The sequence below is a fragment of the Anopheles marshallii genome, chromosome 3 (assembly GCF_943734725.1).
Source record: "Anopheles marshallii chromosome 3, idAnoMarsDA_429_01, whole genome shotgun sequence".
Classification (NCBI taxonomy): Eukaryota; Metazoa; Arthropoda; class Insecta; order Diptera; family Culicidae; genus Anopheles; species Anopheles marshallii.
In genome coordinates, this window is record NC_071327.1 from 18,001,522 (window position 1) to 18,020,227 (window position 18,706).

General features: G+C 43.8%; 1 protein-coding gene across 1 annotated transcript in view; it reads left to right on the forward strand.

Moving 5' to 3' along the window:
* Positions 1–18,706, forward strand: part of LOC128715467 (protein spire) — a 117,205-nt gene that overhangs the window by 44,811 nt on the left and 53,688 nt on the right. The window contains exons 3-4 of the mRNA XM_053810370.1: positions 7,773–7,890; positions 15,348–15,550. Coding sequence (XP_053666345.1) covers positions 7,773–7,890; positions 15,348–15,550 — 321 coding nt within the window. The remainder of the gene's footprint in view (positions 1–7,772; positions 7,891–15,347; positions 15,551–18,706) is intronic.

Consider the following 18,706-nt stretch of genomic DNA (forward strand, 5'->3'; position numbering starts at 1 on the left):
CTCAATTTGGTATTGTCTTTACATGTGACAATGACGATGGAATTGGTTTTATGACGTTTGTTAGTCTTCAACTTCTAAATCAACGTACGATAAAATGTAGCTAATGGACGAGATAGCGCGGTATGATGTTCGTTGCGAATCTAAAAGCTGTATCAGTTAATGCGTGCATGACAAACAGGAAAAACAGTTCCTGATATAGATATGAGAGTTAGTTACTTCCAAAGCAACAACAAATGGATGCGTGGAAGGTAAATATTAATAACTCTGACGAGGTGCCTGTTCACGGTAAAGGCATGTATCAATTAGCTACACTCGCAGCAATACCGACTCGTCATAAGGTAGACAAAAAGGCTAGAGACGAGACGATGCATGTTTCCCTCTCCGGTTCTACTATCGATTGTGCGTCGATGTCCATATCTTCCGCCTTTTATCGTATCGAAATGGTAACGTACACCATCGGTCGATATGGATACGCAATTTGGCGCTCTCAATCGATCAACTGCGCGATGTCCGAAGAAGATCGATTTAGGGCGGTCTCGGGTTGCGCACACCGACAGACCTTCAAAATGACAGTCTGTCATTAGGCTGTCATATACTGCAGGGGCGACTCAAACCTACCCAAAACCTAACCAAAGTACGCGGAGCACGCGACGCGTACCCCGGTATCGATTGATTGACAGAACTGGAGCTTGCTGTTTCCCCGCCACCAAACCCGGTCGAGGAAGATGACGATTGTTTTGCCCAGTTTAGGGTCCATTTATCGATTTGCTGTCTCTCGCCGGTGGTGGGTCTTAGAAATGGTGGTAAATGTCAATGTCAAAGCAGTCCTGCTGTGGGTAGCACCGTTTTGCTGGTCGTGTGCCACACGCACACTTGCGGACCTGAAGAACTGTTTGCAACGGAAGAGCGAGTACAATTTTCAGCAATGACCAGCTGGGCACGCACTGTTGTTTGCAGCAAACCAATCAACCTTCCCCGCCATCGTTAGCAACCATGACGAGGCTTTATGCAGTGCGTCGGTGGCGTATTTGTTTTTCGGGACTGGGGCCTGCGGAAGAGACAGGTCAAATCGATCACGGTACGCAAATTGGAGCTCCGCGTGACATTTGTGAACTCACGATTTCTAGCAACGCGCACGGGTTCATTGGGCAAGGAGAGAGATCCGTATCCGTAGGGGCACCGTGCCAATGCTCGGTCGCGACCAAACACGACACCATCTGTCACCGGTAGGACCTAGAAAATATGTCCCACTGACCCGTAAGAAGAGGTCCTGATGGAATGAACTACCAGTCGAACCCATCGCGCTAACTAAGATAGCTAGTTAACGGTGCGGTTCCCAGTAATCATCGCACGATAATTGAGTGTAGACAGACCGCAGAATTTTCTGCTGGTCTCAAAGGAGAGAAAAAATAGTACAGTACCTTAAAAATTATGGCACCATGATGTGAAACACCCGAACGCGAAAGGGTGAATAAGTTACCGGCGATACGATCATAAATTATCACGATTGAGTCGCCGCCGTGAGCTCATTGTTCCTTTAAAGTTTCCATTTCTTCCGCCACATCCTTCTGGACCGCCGCGCCGTCCGGGTAACGGGTACGTGGTGCTGGTCTGGGAGATAAATATACGCTCACAAGGCGACATGTCTTGAATGGGACCCAAAGAAGGAGCGAAGTGGGCCTTTGCAGTGGGGACCAGAAAGAAATATTACCAGAACGGTTTCGGAGCGTCGAAATTGAGTCGAAATTTCGTAGCATTTGCAGTGTGGTAAGGTTTTCGTAGCATTACAACACCACGGCCCAGGAAGGTGGGACACGATTTCCAGCATGTTTTTGTGCATGCAGCAGAGCGAGTTCTAAGTTGAGTTGAGTCATTTTTGTCCAAACATTACCATCAGATCGAAATGAAGTGATGGCAGACGGTTTACAGCTCGTTAACGTGGGCAACGTATAGCAAAGAGCATAATTTTAGTAGTCGTAGCCAGAAGTCGGGTTCGTCTGGATAACTTCATCGATAGAGTACGGTGAAGTGGAGCAACCTTTTAACCTTTCCTTAAAGAGTATACCTATCTACAGGGCAAATCGTTCGTTTCGATTATAGAGCTTAACCCTAATTTTATCTCAGCCGACGCTTGATAGTGTAAAGGTTTGGGTAAAACAGTACTACTACGGCTGATGGATGGGCTCTAACACCAAGCAGCTCAAGCGAGAGTTAAGAGGGTAGATTGTATCAATTTCCATTCGAGTAACTTCCGGTTTTACAAGTTTGTTTGTGGTGGGTTAAGTGGGGGTCTGATGCAGGATATCCCCACAGATACCTAATCTTATCAAAGTTGTCTCAGGTACCCCCTTTTGGTGGAGAGTCTTTAGGATGGTTTTCTCTATCTTTGGAGACATTTTCCGCCATCAAACGCTGGCGATTGTGGCGGGGAAATTTGTAATGTAATGCTGACTGAACCTGTTGATACTGGCGATGGCTTGCTACGGATTCAACACAAGCCAGTACCTTTGTATCCCCTTCCAGATGGGTGTTACGCTAGCTGGAAGCTACCGAAGTATGGTGAATGCAATGAGAGGTTTGTTGGGAGGTTGGTTAATAGTTGTCGTATGTCACTAGCCTGGTGAAACGACGTTTGAACTACGATGACGGCGTGTACGAAGCGCATCCAATTACCATCCTACGGTCTGTTTGCTGAAGCTGCGTACTTGCTTGCCATGTGCATGATGTTTCCACTCGGTGCCATTCACCTTGGTTCCGGAAGGCAGTGAGAAGAAAGATTGTTTTCAGGATGCACTTACCTGTAAGACTTGGCTTTGACATTGTCTTATTGGACAATTAGTAACATTCTCGATGAATTCTTATTCCTCATAACTATTACCTATGACTAAGATCATCTTCGGTGGGGAATTACACTGTTGTTATATATTGGTTGTCGACATATGAGACTAGTTTAAAATATAGCTGCAGGAAGTTAAACACTATCTATCTGCATCTAGTCGGTGTTGAAAGTTGAGTTCTACTGCTTTTTCACCTAAGTTCGCAATCATACGTGTACAACGATAGACCCAAGCGGATAAACCTAAACAGTGGCTAGATATCTACACTCAGATACCGACAGCATTATTTGTAGAAATTGCTGAACTGTAAAAGACGCATCAACTCGCAATTGTTTTCGTACTACCCTGGCGCAATAGTGCATCCGTTTGTTTTAGCGAAAAGCAAAAAAAAAGCTGGCATCCTCTGCCTGCAGTACCACCGACTTTTACGATGCAACACTGAGGTTTGTATTAGGTGTATGTTTTTCTCGCTTCTCCCTGTACCGCCCCCAAATGTCCGTTCCGCTTGCCTTACCGCTTGATGAGCAAAACAATCCTTTAGACCGCACGGGTGTTTAGAAAACACGGGAATTGCCACATTTCCTTTGCGTTTGACAATGCCAAAAGCGATCGGTAGCCGACTGTAGAGCGAGCTCCCTGAAGATGCGTGTTGGTGTGGGCAGTGTTGTTTTTTTCCTAGACATCTGGTGCGCGATCTGCTGCGATGGAGGTAACCGCAGGTGCCATTGATGGGTGTGCAGAATTATTGGAGCGAATAGGTCAAATTTCCAAAGCGGCTGAACGAAAGTGACCGTACGTTGGTGATGGATTGCAAGTTGAAAGTGTTTGTTTGGGTTTACTGTTAAATCGTAGCAATTGGAGCGTTCAATCGCTAAGATGCAAATCTTGTTTGCTATTGTCTTACTTTGCTATATGCATTTTACACGATGTTGGAATACATTATTGCTTGTCGGGTTCTGAACAGTAGGAGAGTTGTGCTATTGGTGTTAAATATTTCATTATTGGAAAAAACAGAAAGATTTTCCTCATCCTTTGGGTAGTTGAGACTGCGATGCGTTGTTAGTAACTTCCCATCCAATAGGCGTTTGATCATAAATTCTTTCGCTGCTTCATGAGTACGCTCTGGGGTGCTAATTGAGTCACAAAGATGTAAACCGTTAATTAGTCGCCGTATTTTTATCTAACCGGATTGTAGCGAGTCTCATGCATCCGGCAAAGCGGGATCCCTTCATTAACGCTTAAACGTTCTGGCCGTAAATCAATAAATTCTCCACGTGCAGTGACGGTCAGATCACCGTTAAACGAAGGAATCTAACTAGGCTACGCTAAACCAATGTTCAATGTGGTCGGAGCAATGTGTAAAAAAATAAATGGAACATACATCAACGCTCTTCTCAAGATGTTTCATTTAAAGAACAAATGACATATTTTGTAATAGTTTTTGTGCGCACCTTGCCATAATGTACAAGGCTTCCTATACCATCTCAAGATCATCAAATCAAAGGCTGTCGCGAATTAGTGTGCTCTCTTCTATGTGCCGTTGTAAGGTTCGAGACGTTCCGTGACTCATTAACGATCCCAAAATGGAGCCTATAATTTTCAGACGCCTCAGAAAAGATCCTTCAGTGTGAGACTTTTTTTTTGTGGTTGTTATTGTTTTATTCTGATGACTGAGCACCGAATATGCTCGGCATTATTGATTGCATAATAATAGACATCACACGACTTTTGTAGCTTGCGCTCCGGATAATTTAACGCCACATTGCGCGCCGCCCAATGATTGCCGTTGAAGCTGACGAGCTTTCAAACGTTCTGTGGCGTTTGAGGGGTTTTCACTATGCTCGGTAGTTTTTGGGAAGTTTTGTGAATGAACAAAAGGCCACCGTCATGCTTTATGCCTGGGCAAGAATCTTTAGCTAGTACGGTACAGGAAGAATAGGATCACGCGTGTCTTCTCGGTGCCTGAAAAACTGTGTCAGTTGTAGCGTTCAGTATGAGATTGCGGTTTTCTTTTACGGGTACAGATTGTTTCCGCCTTCATTTTACTGTGCACGACTACTTTATGCCGTTACGGTATGAGTTTTTCCCAAAATTGCGCGCACGCTGCCTTGATTGATCTCACAAATCCCCTGAGAATGACCTACAATGGAAAAATGGCCCGGGTTGCGTGTGTGATTTTATTAACCGGTGAGATGAATAGCAATATGACGATGATGAAATCGAACCAGGGATAGCTAACGGGAATATGTACAGGAACAGATATTTCGTAGACGCGGCGCGAAAATGTTCGTAAAGGTCATGTAGTCATGATGGGCTGTTTCGGTACACGATTTACGCGATTAATTATTCCAGATAGAAACATTAGAGCATTAACGAGCGACGGTTTCAGTAGTTTGCTATTAAATTTTGATGACCGTCAATTTAGACAGAAAACATTGAAATGTAGCTTAAAAATGTTAAACATAACCAAGAAATTGTTTGAACAACGCTATTGCCTCCATCCAAAAGAATTTCATTCGATTTTGATGTATTTTAATCCCCAACTTAAAGTAGACTTAATTCTTCCCTCTTCCCAAGACACTTCTTAAGCGGCAAAGGAATGTTTCAATGGCTGTTCAATATCAGTTCAATAGCCAAACGCCACTCCCTGTTCTACGGGAACGTTCTCATTGGATTCTTGACACACACTCCAGCCAATCTTCGAGACGTTTATCGTTTCGTTTGATCGTGCCCATCCATCAGTCGGTAATCAGTCGTCGTCGATCGGCTGGTTCGCTTCTTGTTTTACACCTTCGTTGGACACGCGGGGTTGTGCTTTGTGGTTGCGCGCGGCCCATACCACATCAACCGTGGTCGATATTTCCCACCTGCTCATGATCCGTCTTGTTTGTTCATTTTTCAAATTCCACGAGCGTTTCATCCATGGGCAGGAAGTTGCCGGATAGGACATACCAGACAGATCAACACGATTACAGCATTGTGCGTTGAAGTGTTCTTGAAGTTGTGTGTGTGTGTGTGTGTGTGTGTGTTTTTTTGTGTATGTGATTCTTTAAACCGAGAGTTTACTTATTTTCACTCTTACTGGCACAGAGTCGTGAGGCATCAATCGAAAAATGCTGCTGGTGCTAATAGCTTTTGTTTTCAATGGTTTCAAATGTGTAACAGATTCTTAAATGTTTACACTACACTAACGTAATTTTATATCAGTTTCAATATTTTATAATATTGTTATGCTAAATATGTAAAAACGAACTATTTTCTGGTCGTCAGGTGCAATCATCTTGCATATGGAATAAAATGAATCGCGATCGTACATGCTTTGAAATTTTTAATTTCAATCCAAACATTTAATCTATTGATACATATCTGTCTAAATAATGAATCAATTCGTATGCATGCAATTTAATTAGTACTCATAAATAATCTGACATTTAATCGATCATGAATCGAATTTATAACGTATGGCGTAAATGTTGAAAATGTTTGTTTTGAAGAAAAATGACCGATTTTCGGGGTCGATGAATTGTTGCAAAATTTCCATCGATAGTTATGCCAGATAACAGCGACTAGGGAGTAGATAAGCGTAACGTCTTCTTTTTCTTCTTCTTCTTTTTGTAACGACCTACCTTGTCATGCCTGTCAATTTTGGCGCATGCCGGCGTCGCTATTTGCACCGGTGCAATACACCACCTGGCCGCCCCGGGTGTAATAGTCGTAACGTAGTGTGCAACCATGGTGGTTTGTTAATATAATGTTGATATATTTTAATCTACCTAAGCAAAAGTTTCAAATTGGTACAACGGATTTACTTCGATTTTCTATTAGTAATTTAACTAAATAGCTGAACAAACATAATTAGAAAGATGTGTGCAAGATTTAGTTCGATTTCTATAATAAAAAAAAACCTTATTTCTGTTAGTCAGAAAGAAATCATTGCTGTGAAGTGTCAAGAATGAGATTAAAGATGTTTGGATTATCTTGGGCGCGAACACAGATGCTGCGAAGTAAGACGGTTGAGCACAAATAAGTGGTTGTTTATGCATCTATTTGAAGATTCTGTTGGAATGAGAGCTGTTTTCTATCAAGCCAAGGTTAAATGTGCAATACACAAAACCTTTTCGGCGGCATGCCGAATGTTCTTGATGTAGCAGACGTACAGCTACAATGAAAGGTAAGATAACGTTGTAGTAACGCGCACAAGCAAAGAAAGCTAGACCCAGTTTAACAGCGTTAAAAAGTAACACAAATGCAAAAAAGAGGTGTGAATCTAATGCGTCACTTATTCGTTCTCGTTAGCTGCCCAATTTTCATTGATCAATTTGGAACGATCAATTTCCGGACAATCGCATAGAAAACATGGCAACAACCTTGGGGAGAGCGAGAGAAATAGGGGCCCGTGTATCGGGCAATATCAGTTCGAATCAACCTTGGGGCTCGAACGTAGTGAAATTCAATCCCTAACAAGCTTCGTTCCCGATACGCGCCTTATTTGTGGTTCGGTGCATTTTCCTCTTCCATCTGAAGTTTGCCGATTTGTGCTAACGAGCTCGAAGGAACCCCCGAACACCCTTCTGTTTGGGGAACGGAGTGGATGGAGAGTAAGCGAGAGAGAGGGGAGGGGGGGGGGGAATAAAAGCCAAACACACTGGCTGGCTTTCGTCGAGCTTTTGGTGGGTCGTGATACGCTTTCACCTGTTTGCTGGTTTGGTCCGCGTGCCCACGGTACCGTCCGAAGGGCTTGCAATCGTTGTTTCCTTCCTCTTACTTTGGCATTGGTTCAAGTGTTTCAGTGGTTCAGTTTACTTCGATCGGATTTTATGTGCACGTTGCTTACCCACTGACCTACCGACGGGTCGACGGTATCTTGATGTTTGTTTATACTTCTTCCTGTCCATTTCGCTTATCGATCGTTTCTTCTCCGTTCTCCATTTCCAGATACTGCTCAAACTTGGCATTGTCGTGTACCGGGCACTCGATTACAACCTGCCCACTAGCGAAGACTGTCAGATCTCGCACGAGCTAGAGGAGCTGATCGACTTCATGACATCCGAAGGTAAGTACGCACTGTATGTGTGTGGGGCGCGAGGGTAGAAGTCTGGTTCAGTTAATGGATGTCCCGTGATGACCTAATTGTGGCCCGGGATGAAGGTTGATGATGGGCATAACCCCTTGTGCAACCTGCTTCACGAATCATACTGAAGTACGTCCACTGGCGTGTGAGATATATTCATTCAGACACCCAAACAACGTCCAGCATAATCGAACCGTCGTGTCTTTCTTGTCGGTGCGAGACACGATTGATTATTATTCTTTTCGCTTATGCCGTTAACATATGAGTAACAGATCGTAACTTGACTTGACATGAGAAAAGAAAAGTCTGTAGCCCTAGGAGATATGTCAGTCGCGAAACAGCGTTGTCAAAATGGAGCCAAAAGAAGAAGGCGAAATACAATCGTCCAAGTGGCCAGAATATCCGGCGGTGGTCTCCACAGAAGTTAGTAAGGCGTTCTTCGTCGACTGGAGGTATATTTTGTCGGTACGTGGTGAGGAAAATGTTTCCTTTCTTCGTTCCCATGTCAGAATTCAGCGTATGCCGCGTGGTCGTGAGCAGTTGGTGGAGGTCAGGTACAGCCTCAGGACCTGTGATCCAAACATGCACCCCCAGCCATGATGGTGTCGTAGAGGAAGAGGAGTACCGGGGAGCATACATTAGCTTTCGTTAATGATCAGCATGATGAAAATGATTACAGGCAGTTTGTGCCACCAAACGGGAAGAATAAGAGTAGTTTCCCGGTGTGGTTGCTGGAGAATTTGTGTGCGCGTTCGTCGCTTTGCCGCACGTTGATGTCTTGCGTTTGCGTGATTTCTTTGTTGTTTATCATTCAGTGCGTTGGTTTCTGTTTCTCCCTTTTCCCCGCCAGACTAATGCGTTCATTTTTCATTTTTTAGCATTAAAATCGTGGGAAAATGTAAGAGAACGAATGCATGTGGTGTAGACTGCTTTCGGTGCACGGATTGTTCGGTTCTGCTGTTTCCGTCAGCGTTGCCTGATGTGTTTATTTTTTCTTCTAACGTTTCTTTCCGGCGGGAGGAACGACTGAGTGTGATGCAGTATCTGCAACACGTACGATGAAGTTAATAGTTTGGAGGTGTTTGTTAATTATTTTTCTACAGCAATTCTTCTAATGCCGGATTATCTATCCCTACGATGGCAACAGAGCTAATTACGCGACACGAACACTGCACGCTTGTGTTGTAGATTGTTGTTTTTTTTATATGTGAGAAATTATTATGTGTGAACTATGCGATTTTTGTGGTACATCTGCTCTGGTGAATGCAGAAATTAATTCAAACTGGCTGTGAGTAAGACTCTGGACTCTGGAGGAAAAGCAAGGTTTCTCCATTTCCCCGAGTTGGCAAAACGACATTGAAACCGCATGTCGCTAACCATCCTTGCCTTTGGTCTATCCATGGTTTTCACTGCCCCAACTCCGGACCGTTCCTTCATGGTGCTCAACACAGAGACAAAGCGCTAACAAATGTGACCCGATGTGCGTATAATGTATTCGGTTTGCTGGTTTACTGAAGGTGTCGTGAAGTTTTCCAGCATTTCCATAATTTGACTCGCATCGTACGGTGCCGGTAATTTTCATGCACACCGCCGTGTGTTTTCATTATAAGTTTTCGGCATTAAATATTTTCCATTCGTGGTTGTGGGTGGGACACGGCAGGCGTGAAATTCAATGCCGTCACCTGAGAAGCAACTGCCGCTCTGCTTTTGGTGAATGGTATGGAATTTGTTATGCTGAGTAGAAATTTTCTACCCGTACGCGCCGCGGTTAAGGTCGGCAACCTTGTGAGTTAATATTTGAAATTTGAAAAGCTTGTCCTAGGCACCCCGGAGTGGGTGGGAAAAATGGGTCCACTATCAAAAACGGCATGAAAAATGGATGAGTTGCGGTGCGGTTTTAGGAATGAAACAATCCTTTCTTATATTACGCAAGCATTGACTAAAATCCTTTTAGATATGTTTAAGTTCTGTTGTACTTTGTTTTGTTTTTTTAACATAATGATTATCTTAATGACATGGATTCACTTTTATTTGGCATTGCATTCTATTAATTCTTAAAGAGCATATTTATGTAAGCATAGAATAGATGATCTCACGAAGTGAACGCCATTTAGAACTTTAATGGATTAAGCTCGGCTAGTTTTGTCCCCTTCACAGTCACGACTATTTGGAAAATATGGTAAAAAAATTGTAGAAAGAAGGTTTTGTTGTAAAATTACAGAAAAACTACATCTTTACAATATTTTTTCTTTATTTTGCTATAATGGTTTTTAGCGATTTTACCGAAAAAAATCTAAAAGCACTGCTCGGACTAGAATCGAATTAGTAATTAGAATAGACTAGAATTTGTAAAATTAGGTTACTCTTCTGAGTAGTTATTGTCATGGATGATAATTTAGGCTTTTAAGTGAAATTTTATACAAAAGTCTGAATTTTAAAAGATAGGTCTGTTATGGAGCCTATGGTCCTAAATCAGTAGAAGTTTTATCGACAGATGTTGTACCAAAATATTCAAATAAATCAGTTAAAAAACCTCCCCGTGAACAAAGCCCATACTTGACGAACTTCCAGAACTTCAGGGGTATGTTGTAATAATGGGGCGACATTTGATTCATTCGCTCTTATTTTAGACATGTTGTAGAGCAATTTATTAAGACCTTAAGAAACTTCATACGATTAGCTGTCCCCTAGTGGTGCTGTGGTTGAGTAGGAAGGACCTCAAGTTGTCGATCGATGGTCACGATCGTTTTGGGCGGCCTCGGTTGCTCGGCGGTAGTTATTGGCGGTAAGTTTTTCTCTCGCTCCTAGGGTGTGGTTTGATCTTGCGGCGATAGCATATGGGCACTGAACTAGCAAAATATTAGTGGAATAATTTCGCACTTTCAATCACGGACACGTAACAAACATCGCCCAACCAAACCGGGAAGGTAAATTGCGGTGACCTTCACGATAATGAAACCCTCAGGGTAAGATCGATATTTTACTTTACTACCTTTGGTATGGTGTGTGTATGTGAAATCTGTTATTTTTGCGCATTGTCAGCCTTGGTTGCTGCCGAATGCAGCCATATTTGGATACAGTTGATAAGTGTTTCATTGCCGGTTGCGGTAGCAATATATTAATTATTTAATGGGTATTTTAAAGAGTTACAAAACAGAATTGACAGCGAAGTTAAAGATCGGGCATGGTATTTCCATTCTGAAACGATAACCTTTAGATATGAATGCGATGCTAGAAGGTTGCCAAACTATGTCCATTCTTGGACGCTAAGGTAAACCACTTGGCGTATTATGTTTCGAATATAATTTCTTCACTCACTGCATGCTTTCTGCATGCCACCTCACCTTTTCGACATTCAAATGGAGGCGAAAAAAATGAAATAAATGACATTCAACGCAAAAAAAGGAACACACAATCCTACATCCCGTGCAAACTGCATTCAGAAATGAGCATGCACGCGACTGAGCGGATGTGGAAGAAGAAATACAACAACACACATTCAAGGTGTGTGCAGTACACGGAGCTGTGTTTTGCGGTACTGCATTCGGTGTGGAGTGCAGCAAAAACGGTGCAAAACGATCTAATGAAAATTGTAACAATAATAAATACATCACACGCCGTCTGGTTGGGTTGACCGAGAAAACTGCACACATCCTCTGGCATTGCACCCGAGCAGAAATGGCGAACCGTTTTTGTGGCCGACAACCGCTTCATCATGCGCGGTGGGGTATGGTGGGGCCATTGGGCTGCATTGGACCAGGGCAAGCCCATCGTCATCATCACACCCGTTGCTGCAGGTTACCCTATGGCACCAAAGCGAACCCAACCGGATAAAGCGAAAAAGGTTGGCTAGCGTGCGTATAGTTTTCGTCGTTTTTTTTTTCTTGCCTGCCTGCTGCGCTTGTGTTTGTGCTAGATGAAATGTGTGACCGTTTGCAGTTTCGACAACTTTGCGTTATGTTGCATGATGCACGATTGTACGAAAGACCCAGTTGTCTAAAGGAAAACGGCCAACCAACGTTCTACAGTGACACATAGAACAGTTGTGCGGTTTCTGCAACAGCCGGGACGCGCCATTTCAGTGGGAAACAACGTAAAGAGATGCAGTTTTGCTATTTGCTTACTTTTTTACCCGAGTTACAGTTGGTTGATTAAAAAAAAACTATGGGAGTTCGTTACTATACCATCGTTGAAATCATTCGTACCTTGTGCAGACGGCAGTAAGAAAAACTCGTTCACCTGCGTGGTTAGCTACGAGAATGCACACCTTGCATGCAGTGCATTTGTTTGTTTTACTTCAGTTGTTGTTTTTTTGTGCTCCACCCGCGAAAGACGTTTTATGAATGAGTTGCCGAGTGCGTCTGTATCAAAAGGGAAAGAAAACGGGGCTTTGAAAAGTGACAGCTCACAAGAGCGGTCCATTTGCACGGCACAGGCCCGAGTTCGCGTCTAGGCCGGCGGACCGTTCCATCCCAGAGCGGACCATTTCCCCACCCGCCAAGGGTTACTGAACTTCACCAGCACGCCATTCGCGATCGCGAGTAAAAGCGGCAAAGAACTTGTTTCGGATCCCCTTCTTGGTCATGCCGCCCGAGGTTGCGCGGTGGTATGATTCACTGGAATTTAGAGCGTTGTGGTGTTTGGGGACAATTTGCATACATTGCACAACACCGTTAGCGTTTTGCGTTCTGGGGTGTAGTTGTTGTTGGGGTGTTTTTTTGTTTTGTTTATTTGTTGATCGCCCGTCGGGTGTCAGTGGAACACGAAAGTAAGTGTGGGGCACACACCGAGGGTTTTGCGCACGAGAACCTTCGCGGGCGAAGAAACACGACTTTGCCAAGTCTAGCACGGACTAGAACATACGGCCCGTGTGTGTGCGAGGCTGCACATGCAGCAAAGATTTATCGATTTTGGCAGGTTTCGCTGAAACAGCTAGCAAGAACGTGCCATGCGGCGCTGCATGATAATGGTGGCGGTGCCGGGCGTGTGTTTCGCCATCGCCTTGTCACAGTGCTGCAGTGATTTGGTTTCTTCTGCGGTGTAGGAGTGCGATTGATTGATCATTTATAAGCGGAAAAACGGGCACTGGCAATGAGAAATGCGCTCAGGCTTGCGGAAGGCTGTGGGGAGACACCGTTTGCCAGTGTGCTTCTCCCGAGATTGAGGTGCACCGAGCGCGTACTCACAAAGGCATAAAATCAAGCCGTTAGGGCCGGCCGGCGGAGGCGATGAAAAACGACACAACAGGGAAAGGACACTGTCGAGGGTGGCAAGGGTTATTACTCAGCACAGTAATTGATAGATATTGTGCGCCACGTTTGTACGGCGCCCATTATTTGTAATGGCGTTAAATAGACTATTGTAATGAATTTTATGTTTGACGCGCTTGTTGTCACCGTGCGGACATATCGCGGACACATTAAAGTGCTTGTAATCGAATATTTTTATTATCACTGTCAGGTACTGTGGGTTTTAGTGCTCACCATAAAATGGATATGGTGTGGTTTAATGTGCGCATTAGGATTTTATTCACCGTGAGCTGTTTATTGTAATGCATGATTATTATGCTATTATGTGGCAGTCAACTGGAAAAAATAGTTTGAAATTATTTTCTAGTCGACTGACAATTAAGATAGTGTAATTGACACAGAGAAGGTATGGTATAAATTATAGTCTAATGTACCCATTAACTTACTCATATTTTTAATTAAATAAACTAACTGTTATTTTTTTCATGAACTGTCGAGAGGAGATCTTATGTTCAATGCATTTTTATGCATTTTTTTCAAGATGTAGTGTTGCTTTTTGGGGTTTGGCCCTTCTTTCAATAGAACCAAAAATGTTAACTAGCAGACAGGTGGAACAATTTACTTCCACGTTCTACGCTGTTTAAGGTAAACATTTTCTTCACAATGCGTTGAAAGATACATCTGTTGTTGATTAAATTTAATATCTACTTAATACATACCTTCACTGGGGTTGGCATATATTTGTCTCTCGTTAGTTCAAGGTGAGTTTGTTTAGGCGATGTTTGTTTTGTCCTCTGTTTTTGTTCGCCTCCCTCTTGTTTGGTTATGAGCCGTCGATTCCCGCACCGTTAAGCGTCATTTCTTATAGCGTAGTTAGCGTAAAACATAAATAATGCATTAGTGCTGTTAGCTCATACCATTCTCCATTAGCCAATTGGACTCCACCTCGACGGTGGGGCGAATTGAATTGAAGTCTAGAAAAAAAGCACCCAAATAAGCATTCCGGAACACTCATGGCTATCAAGAAAATTTTCGTAGCAATTTCAAATCCCCCAAGCGTACCTTCCGTACCGCCACCGAGCAAATGGAAATCGCGCCCTGGACGTCAGATGAGACCATTCGGTGAGATAAAAATGCGTGTTGCCCTAACCATCTGAGGCGGCGGGCCATAGCGTGTGGGGCAGCGTGCGAGCAACTGCTATCTGGAATGTTAGGACGTCGTTTATCTGCCTATTTTCAAATCAACGGCCTGCAGTCAATGGCGATACTGGAATATAATCCACGGAAGGATAGCGAGCATAAGCATCGCGGCACAAGTTATGGGATCATTTATTAACATTATCTCTCAACACGCGGTAAAAAACGGTTTCCTCCTTCGCCGCTGTCCGAGGTTTTTCGCCTCCGTCTAGGTTCGCGCTCCCAGCTGTGGACGGCGCAAGGAAAGGAAAGGCCCATAGCAGCGACTCTAAAAGATGGCCGGTTTTGCGGGCATCCTTCTATATCTGTGTGCAGCGTGCGCTACACAGAGTGATAGTGGTCGTTGCGAAGTGATCGAAACTGCACTGCGGTTGGATCGCTGGTGTTGGTTTGGAATAAAAATCTTGCTGTGCATCATTAACCCCTATCGGTGTAGGAGAAAGGAACGCAAAATCTGCATCTCGGGTTTGTGCATTAGACGCTGGGAAGGGCATGCAAGATAATAAATTCGATCTAATCCAACCAATGAACGCGATGGCTAGTGATCGTTTCGTGGTGATAAGCGATGGAATATTTAGGTGAAACGAGAAATTTCTTCCGATCCAAATCTTCAAGGGGAATATGTTCAGCGGGGGGAGGAGATGATTTGGCTTTGCGACAAACTATTTCTAGTCATGTTCCATGTTAACAATGCAGATTTGGTAGGCGGCTGGTGCCGTGACCAGGATAAACATCAAACAATTGAAGGGTATCAATGCATCAACTGCATTCAAAGTTCTAATGATGTGAAGTTTTACTGAACAATCAACTGTTTAACAGACGTTTGTACGGGCTAACTGATCAGAATCGATCAAAATGTGTCATTTTGAATTATTTGTTGAACTTCAAAAGCTCCTCGATAACATGACGAGAACATTTCATTCTGTTTTTTACTCTTGATACGTGGTTTTATATCCGGCTGATCTGAAAATCTTTATTTTATTTTTTTTACAGATAACGATGACGAAGGTATCGAGCGTGACTCGGAAGAAGTTGAAGAGGACCTGGTGACGGTCGACAGTGACGGTGACTGCCCCGGCAACGGTTCGTTAGGCGGTGTGATCACGAACCTGGAGGTAGTGAGCGTAGCCACCAACGGTTGCGGTGGCGGTGAGCGAAAGCATCTCGAAACCAAAGAACTGGATCACGTGCTAGAGGTGAGTGTGTTGGATACCATCCCTTGTAAGATATTCGGGCTTAGTCAGCAACAAAAAAGGCGCTTTTTTCGCGCTTCATCTCGGCTCATTGGTCGGTGGTTCCTTTCTCCTGGGGTTTTGGTAATCGAGTGCCAGTGCGCTAGCTACGGTACGTGGTGCGATTGATTCCCGAACCGTGGCATCAGGAGCTTGTCCACCTTCGTAGAGCAATAGAGATGATCAAGAAATGGTGAAGGTGTGTACAGTAAAGGAGCGCTCTAAATTGTATGGAAATTGTTTGTTACGTCCTGGAAAGAGATGCTCTGGAGTGAGCTACCGGGTCGATCATCTGTAGGGTGAAAGCACTTCTTCACTCTTCGTCGGACAATCGTATCAGAAGGAAAGTGTTTTTCTTCCTGCTCGCAGATACGCATTGATGTTTCAGTCTTCCCCGGTTCGGAGGCCAAATCACAACGTATGAACGATTAATTACGAGCACAAAAGATTCGACCTTTTCTTCTGTGTGTCCTTTCTCTTCGTTAGAAAATTCGTCGGTTCCAATCGATTGAACCACCGGTGGCTTAGAGACACACTTTAGCTGGCCTCCTTCTAAATTGTATTCGGTCCAGCAAAGCTTCGCCGATTCCTAATCTAATTCAAGGAACCGTGCCATTCGTTTGGCCGTGTAGTGACATGCTGCGCTTTTATGTTGAGAGCTTTTTTTCTGTGGTTTCTGTGTGCCCACTTGTTTGAGATTAAGATAAATTGATCGAGATAGATCTTTGAAAAGCCCCCAAAATGAAGACGTAGCCTTTTGTAAGGTTTTGAACAGAACAATTTAAGTAAGCTGTATTTTTTGTTGTTCCGATGCTGTAGTGGTTATAAAAATGCACCATCACGATGGTGGGACCAAATAAAATAGATGGGGAAGAATTTGGGTAGCAAAAGGAATCATAACAGTGTAAAATACTTAGGTATGTGATCTTGAATCGATTACTGAACTGTACATTGAGTCTTCTTGAGGTATTAGCTGTTATAATTATTGGACGACGAACTAAATAAATCTCTACTTGACATATATAAAATTTTGCCTAACGTATTTCCTGTTCGTAAAATGCGTTAAAATTTTCTGCGGAAGTGATTAAAATCGAACGTTCACTTGCCGCTAACGAACGCTGCTTAGCGTTCTTTTTCGCTTTCAACCGAAGCTCCATTTTTCCCAGCCCATCAGTCACCGGCTTGTCAATAAGCGCGCGGAAAAAGGGAAGTAAACCATCCCAAGAGTCCTTCTTTTAGACATTCCACAGGCCGCGTCAGCTAATTGGTTTTTTCCTCACCTGAAAAACGAGAACCTCTCTCATGCGTTCAACTTCCACTCTGATGGGATCACTCTTCACCTTCCGCCGCTAACAGAGTTTCCCTTTTTTTCCTTCCCGCTAAGCGTGCACCAATTTTCCCGCGATTGAGTGAGCAAAAGTGAACGGGTTTCCGTTGGTTTTGTTGTCGCGACTGCGAAAAAGGAGGCTGATCCACACGTAAATGAAGTTTTGGTACGTAAAGGGCGACGGGCATCTAATTTTGGTCGACGGTGTACCAAACGCATCGAGCGTTTCATGTGAACTTTTCGTTAGCGAAGCATAAGGGATAGGGTTCCCCGAGCGCTTTTCCCTTATTCGTGCGAGTTGATGAGTAGCTTGCGACTTGGACGGAGTACGGTAAGGAAAATACAGATTACGGCCAATTTTCTCAGTTGATGTGTGATGTTGAGGAAAGCTTGTTTTGAAATGAGCAAACGATCTCTCGTAACTCTTTGCTGGGTTTTGTGAATGCGAAATAGTCGTGGGAACCTTAGACATTACCAAGAAGGAAGAGGAGTGACAGCGTATATAGGATGGGGCGTCAGGAGATTCATTTCCGCAGGTTAACTGATGGGATGAAACATTTAGCAGCCACCACGACGAGATTCCAAATCGCAACTCTTTCATTACATAACTTTGTGTGACCAAAATATCGTTTCACCTTCACAGTGTCCTTGGAGGTCGATATTAACTGACCTTGACAAAAACATTGTTTGTTACTGTGAGATGATTTTAAAAGTGTCTTTCAAATAAAGCCTGTCCGAGTTGCCCCATTATTACATAAAATCGGTACCGACACCTATTATGTGTCCTCTTCGTTCGATCGCTTTTGGGCGGTTTCGCTGTGACACGGTTTGGTACTTTGGCGTTTTAGTGTCGTTTGCTTTCATCCCAACCTGTAGCAGTTGTGGATAACATTTGGCATGAAGAAAATCAAACAAACGGCTCCACGTTGAATCTACTTGCCTTTATCAACACTCAGTGAGGTGGAAAAAGGTGTTGAATGAACGTTGAGGTATCGTTATGGTTGGATAAAAACGAGATGGGAAACTCGTCGTACTTGGACGCCCATCAATGGGAGTGAAAAGTAACATTTGCAGGTTTATTGGATGGTACAGCGTATTGATATTTTCGTTTTCAAATCCAAATCGCTTATTCCTTTCCGTAAACTTATCTCATGTTTTCAATTGATAGAAGTGTTAATGGCACCTTGGACCATTGTTCGCTGCATACATAGAAGGCCGTCTTCGTCACCTTTCCGCTGGTTTTATTGTTCTCCTCTTCCTGCCTAGATTATGCCCTTATGCTAATGAAGCAATACAAAACAAACCGCACACCGGCCACACGCACGCTCATTTTATGCAATCCTTATGCAAACAAGAGCGCCGAGTTGGTACGTGAATACATGTTACCGAGACCGGTACGATGAGATGCACGAAAAAGGAGCACCGTTTTTCTTCTCGCATTCAATGGATGTAACGAGCATTGGAAACATGAAGCCATGCAGAGAAAGATAGCAACTCTCCCACGCATCATTGTCGTATCGTTCACCGTCGAAATATACGGCGGCTACCGCATTTTACGACTGGTCTGCAATCGAAAACCGTTTCTGATAATGAGCCACCCGTCCGGCTTAGGCGGTTAGTCGAAGTCGGAATATTAGTCCTTCCGTTGCCAATTTTAACAATGAAATCAAATCAACCCCCACGAAACGATGGGTGGCGGTGGGCCGTGGAAAAAGTGAAAGTGAAAAACCAGCAGCTGGCGGAAAGCTGTGCTGGTCAGTGCGAGAGGTGAGGAAGAAAAAGATACATCTCCA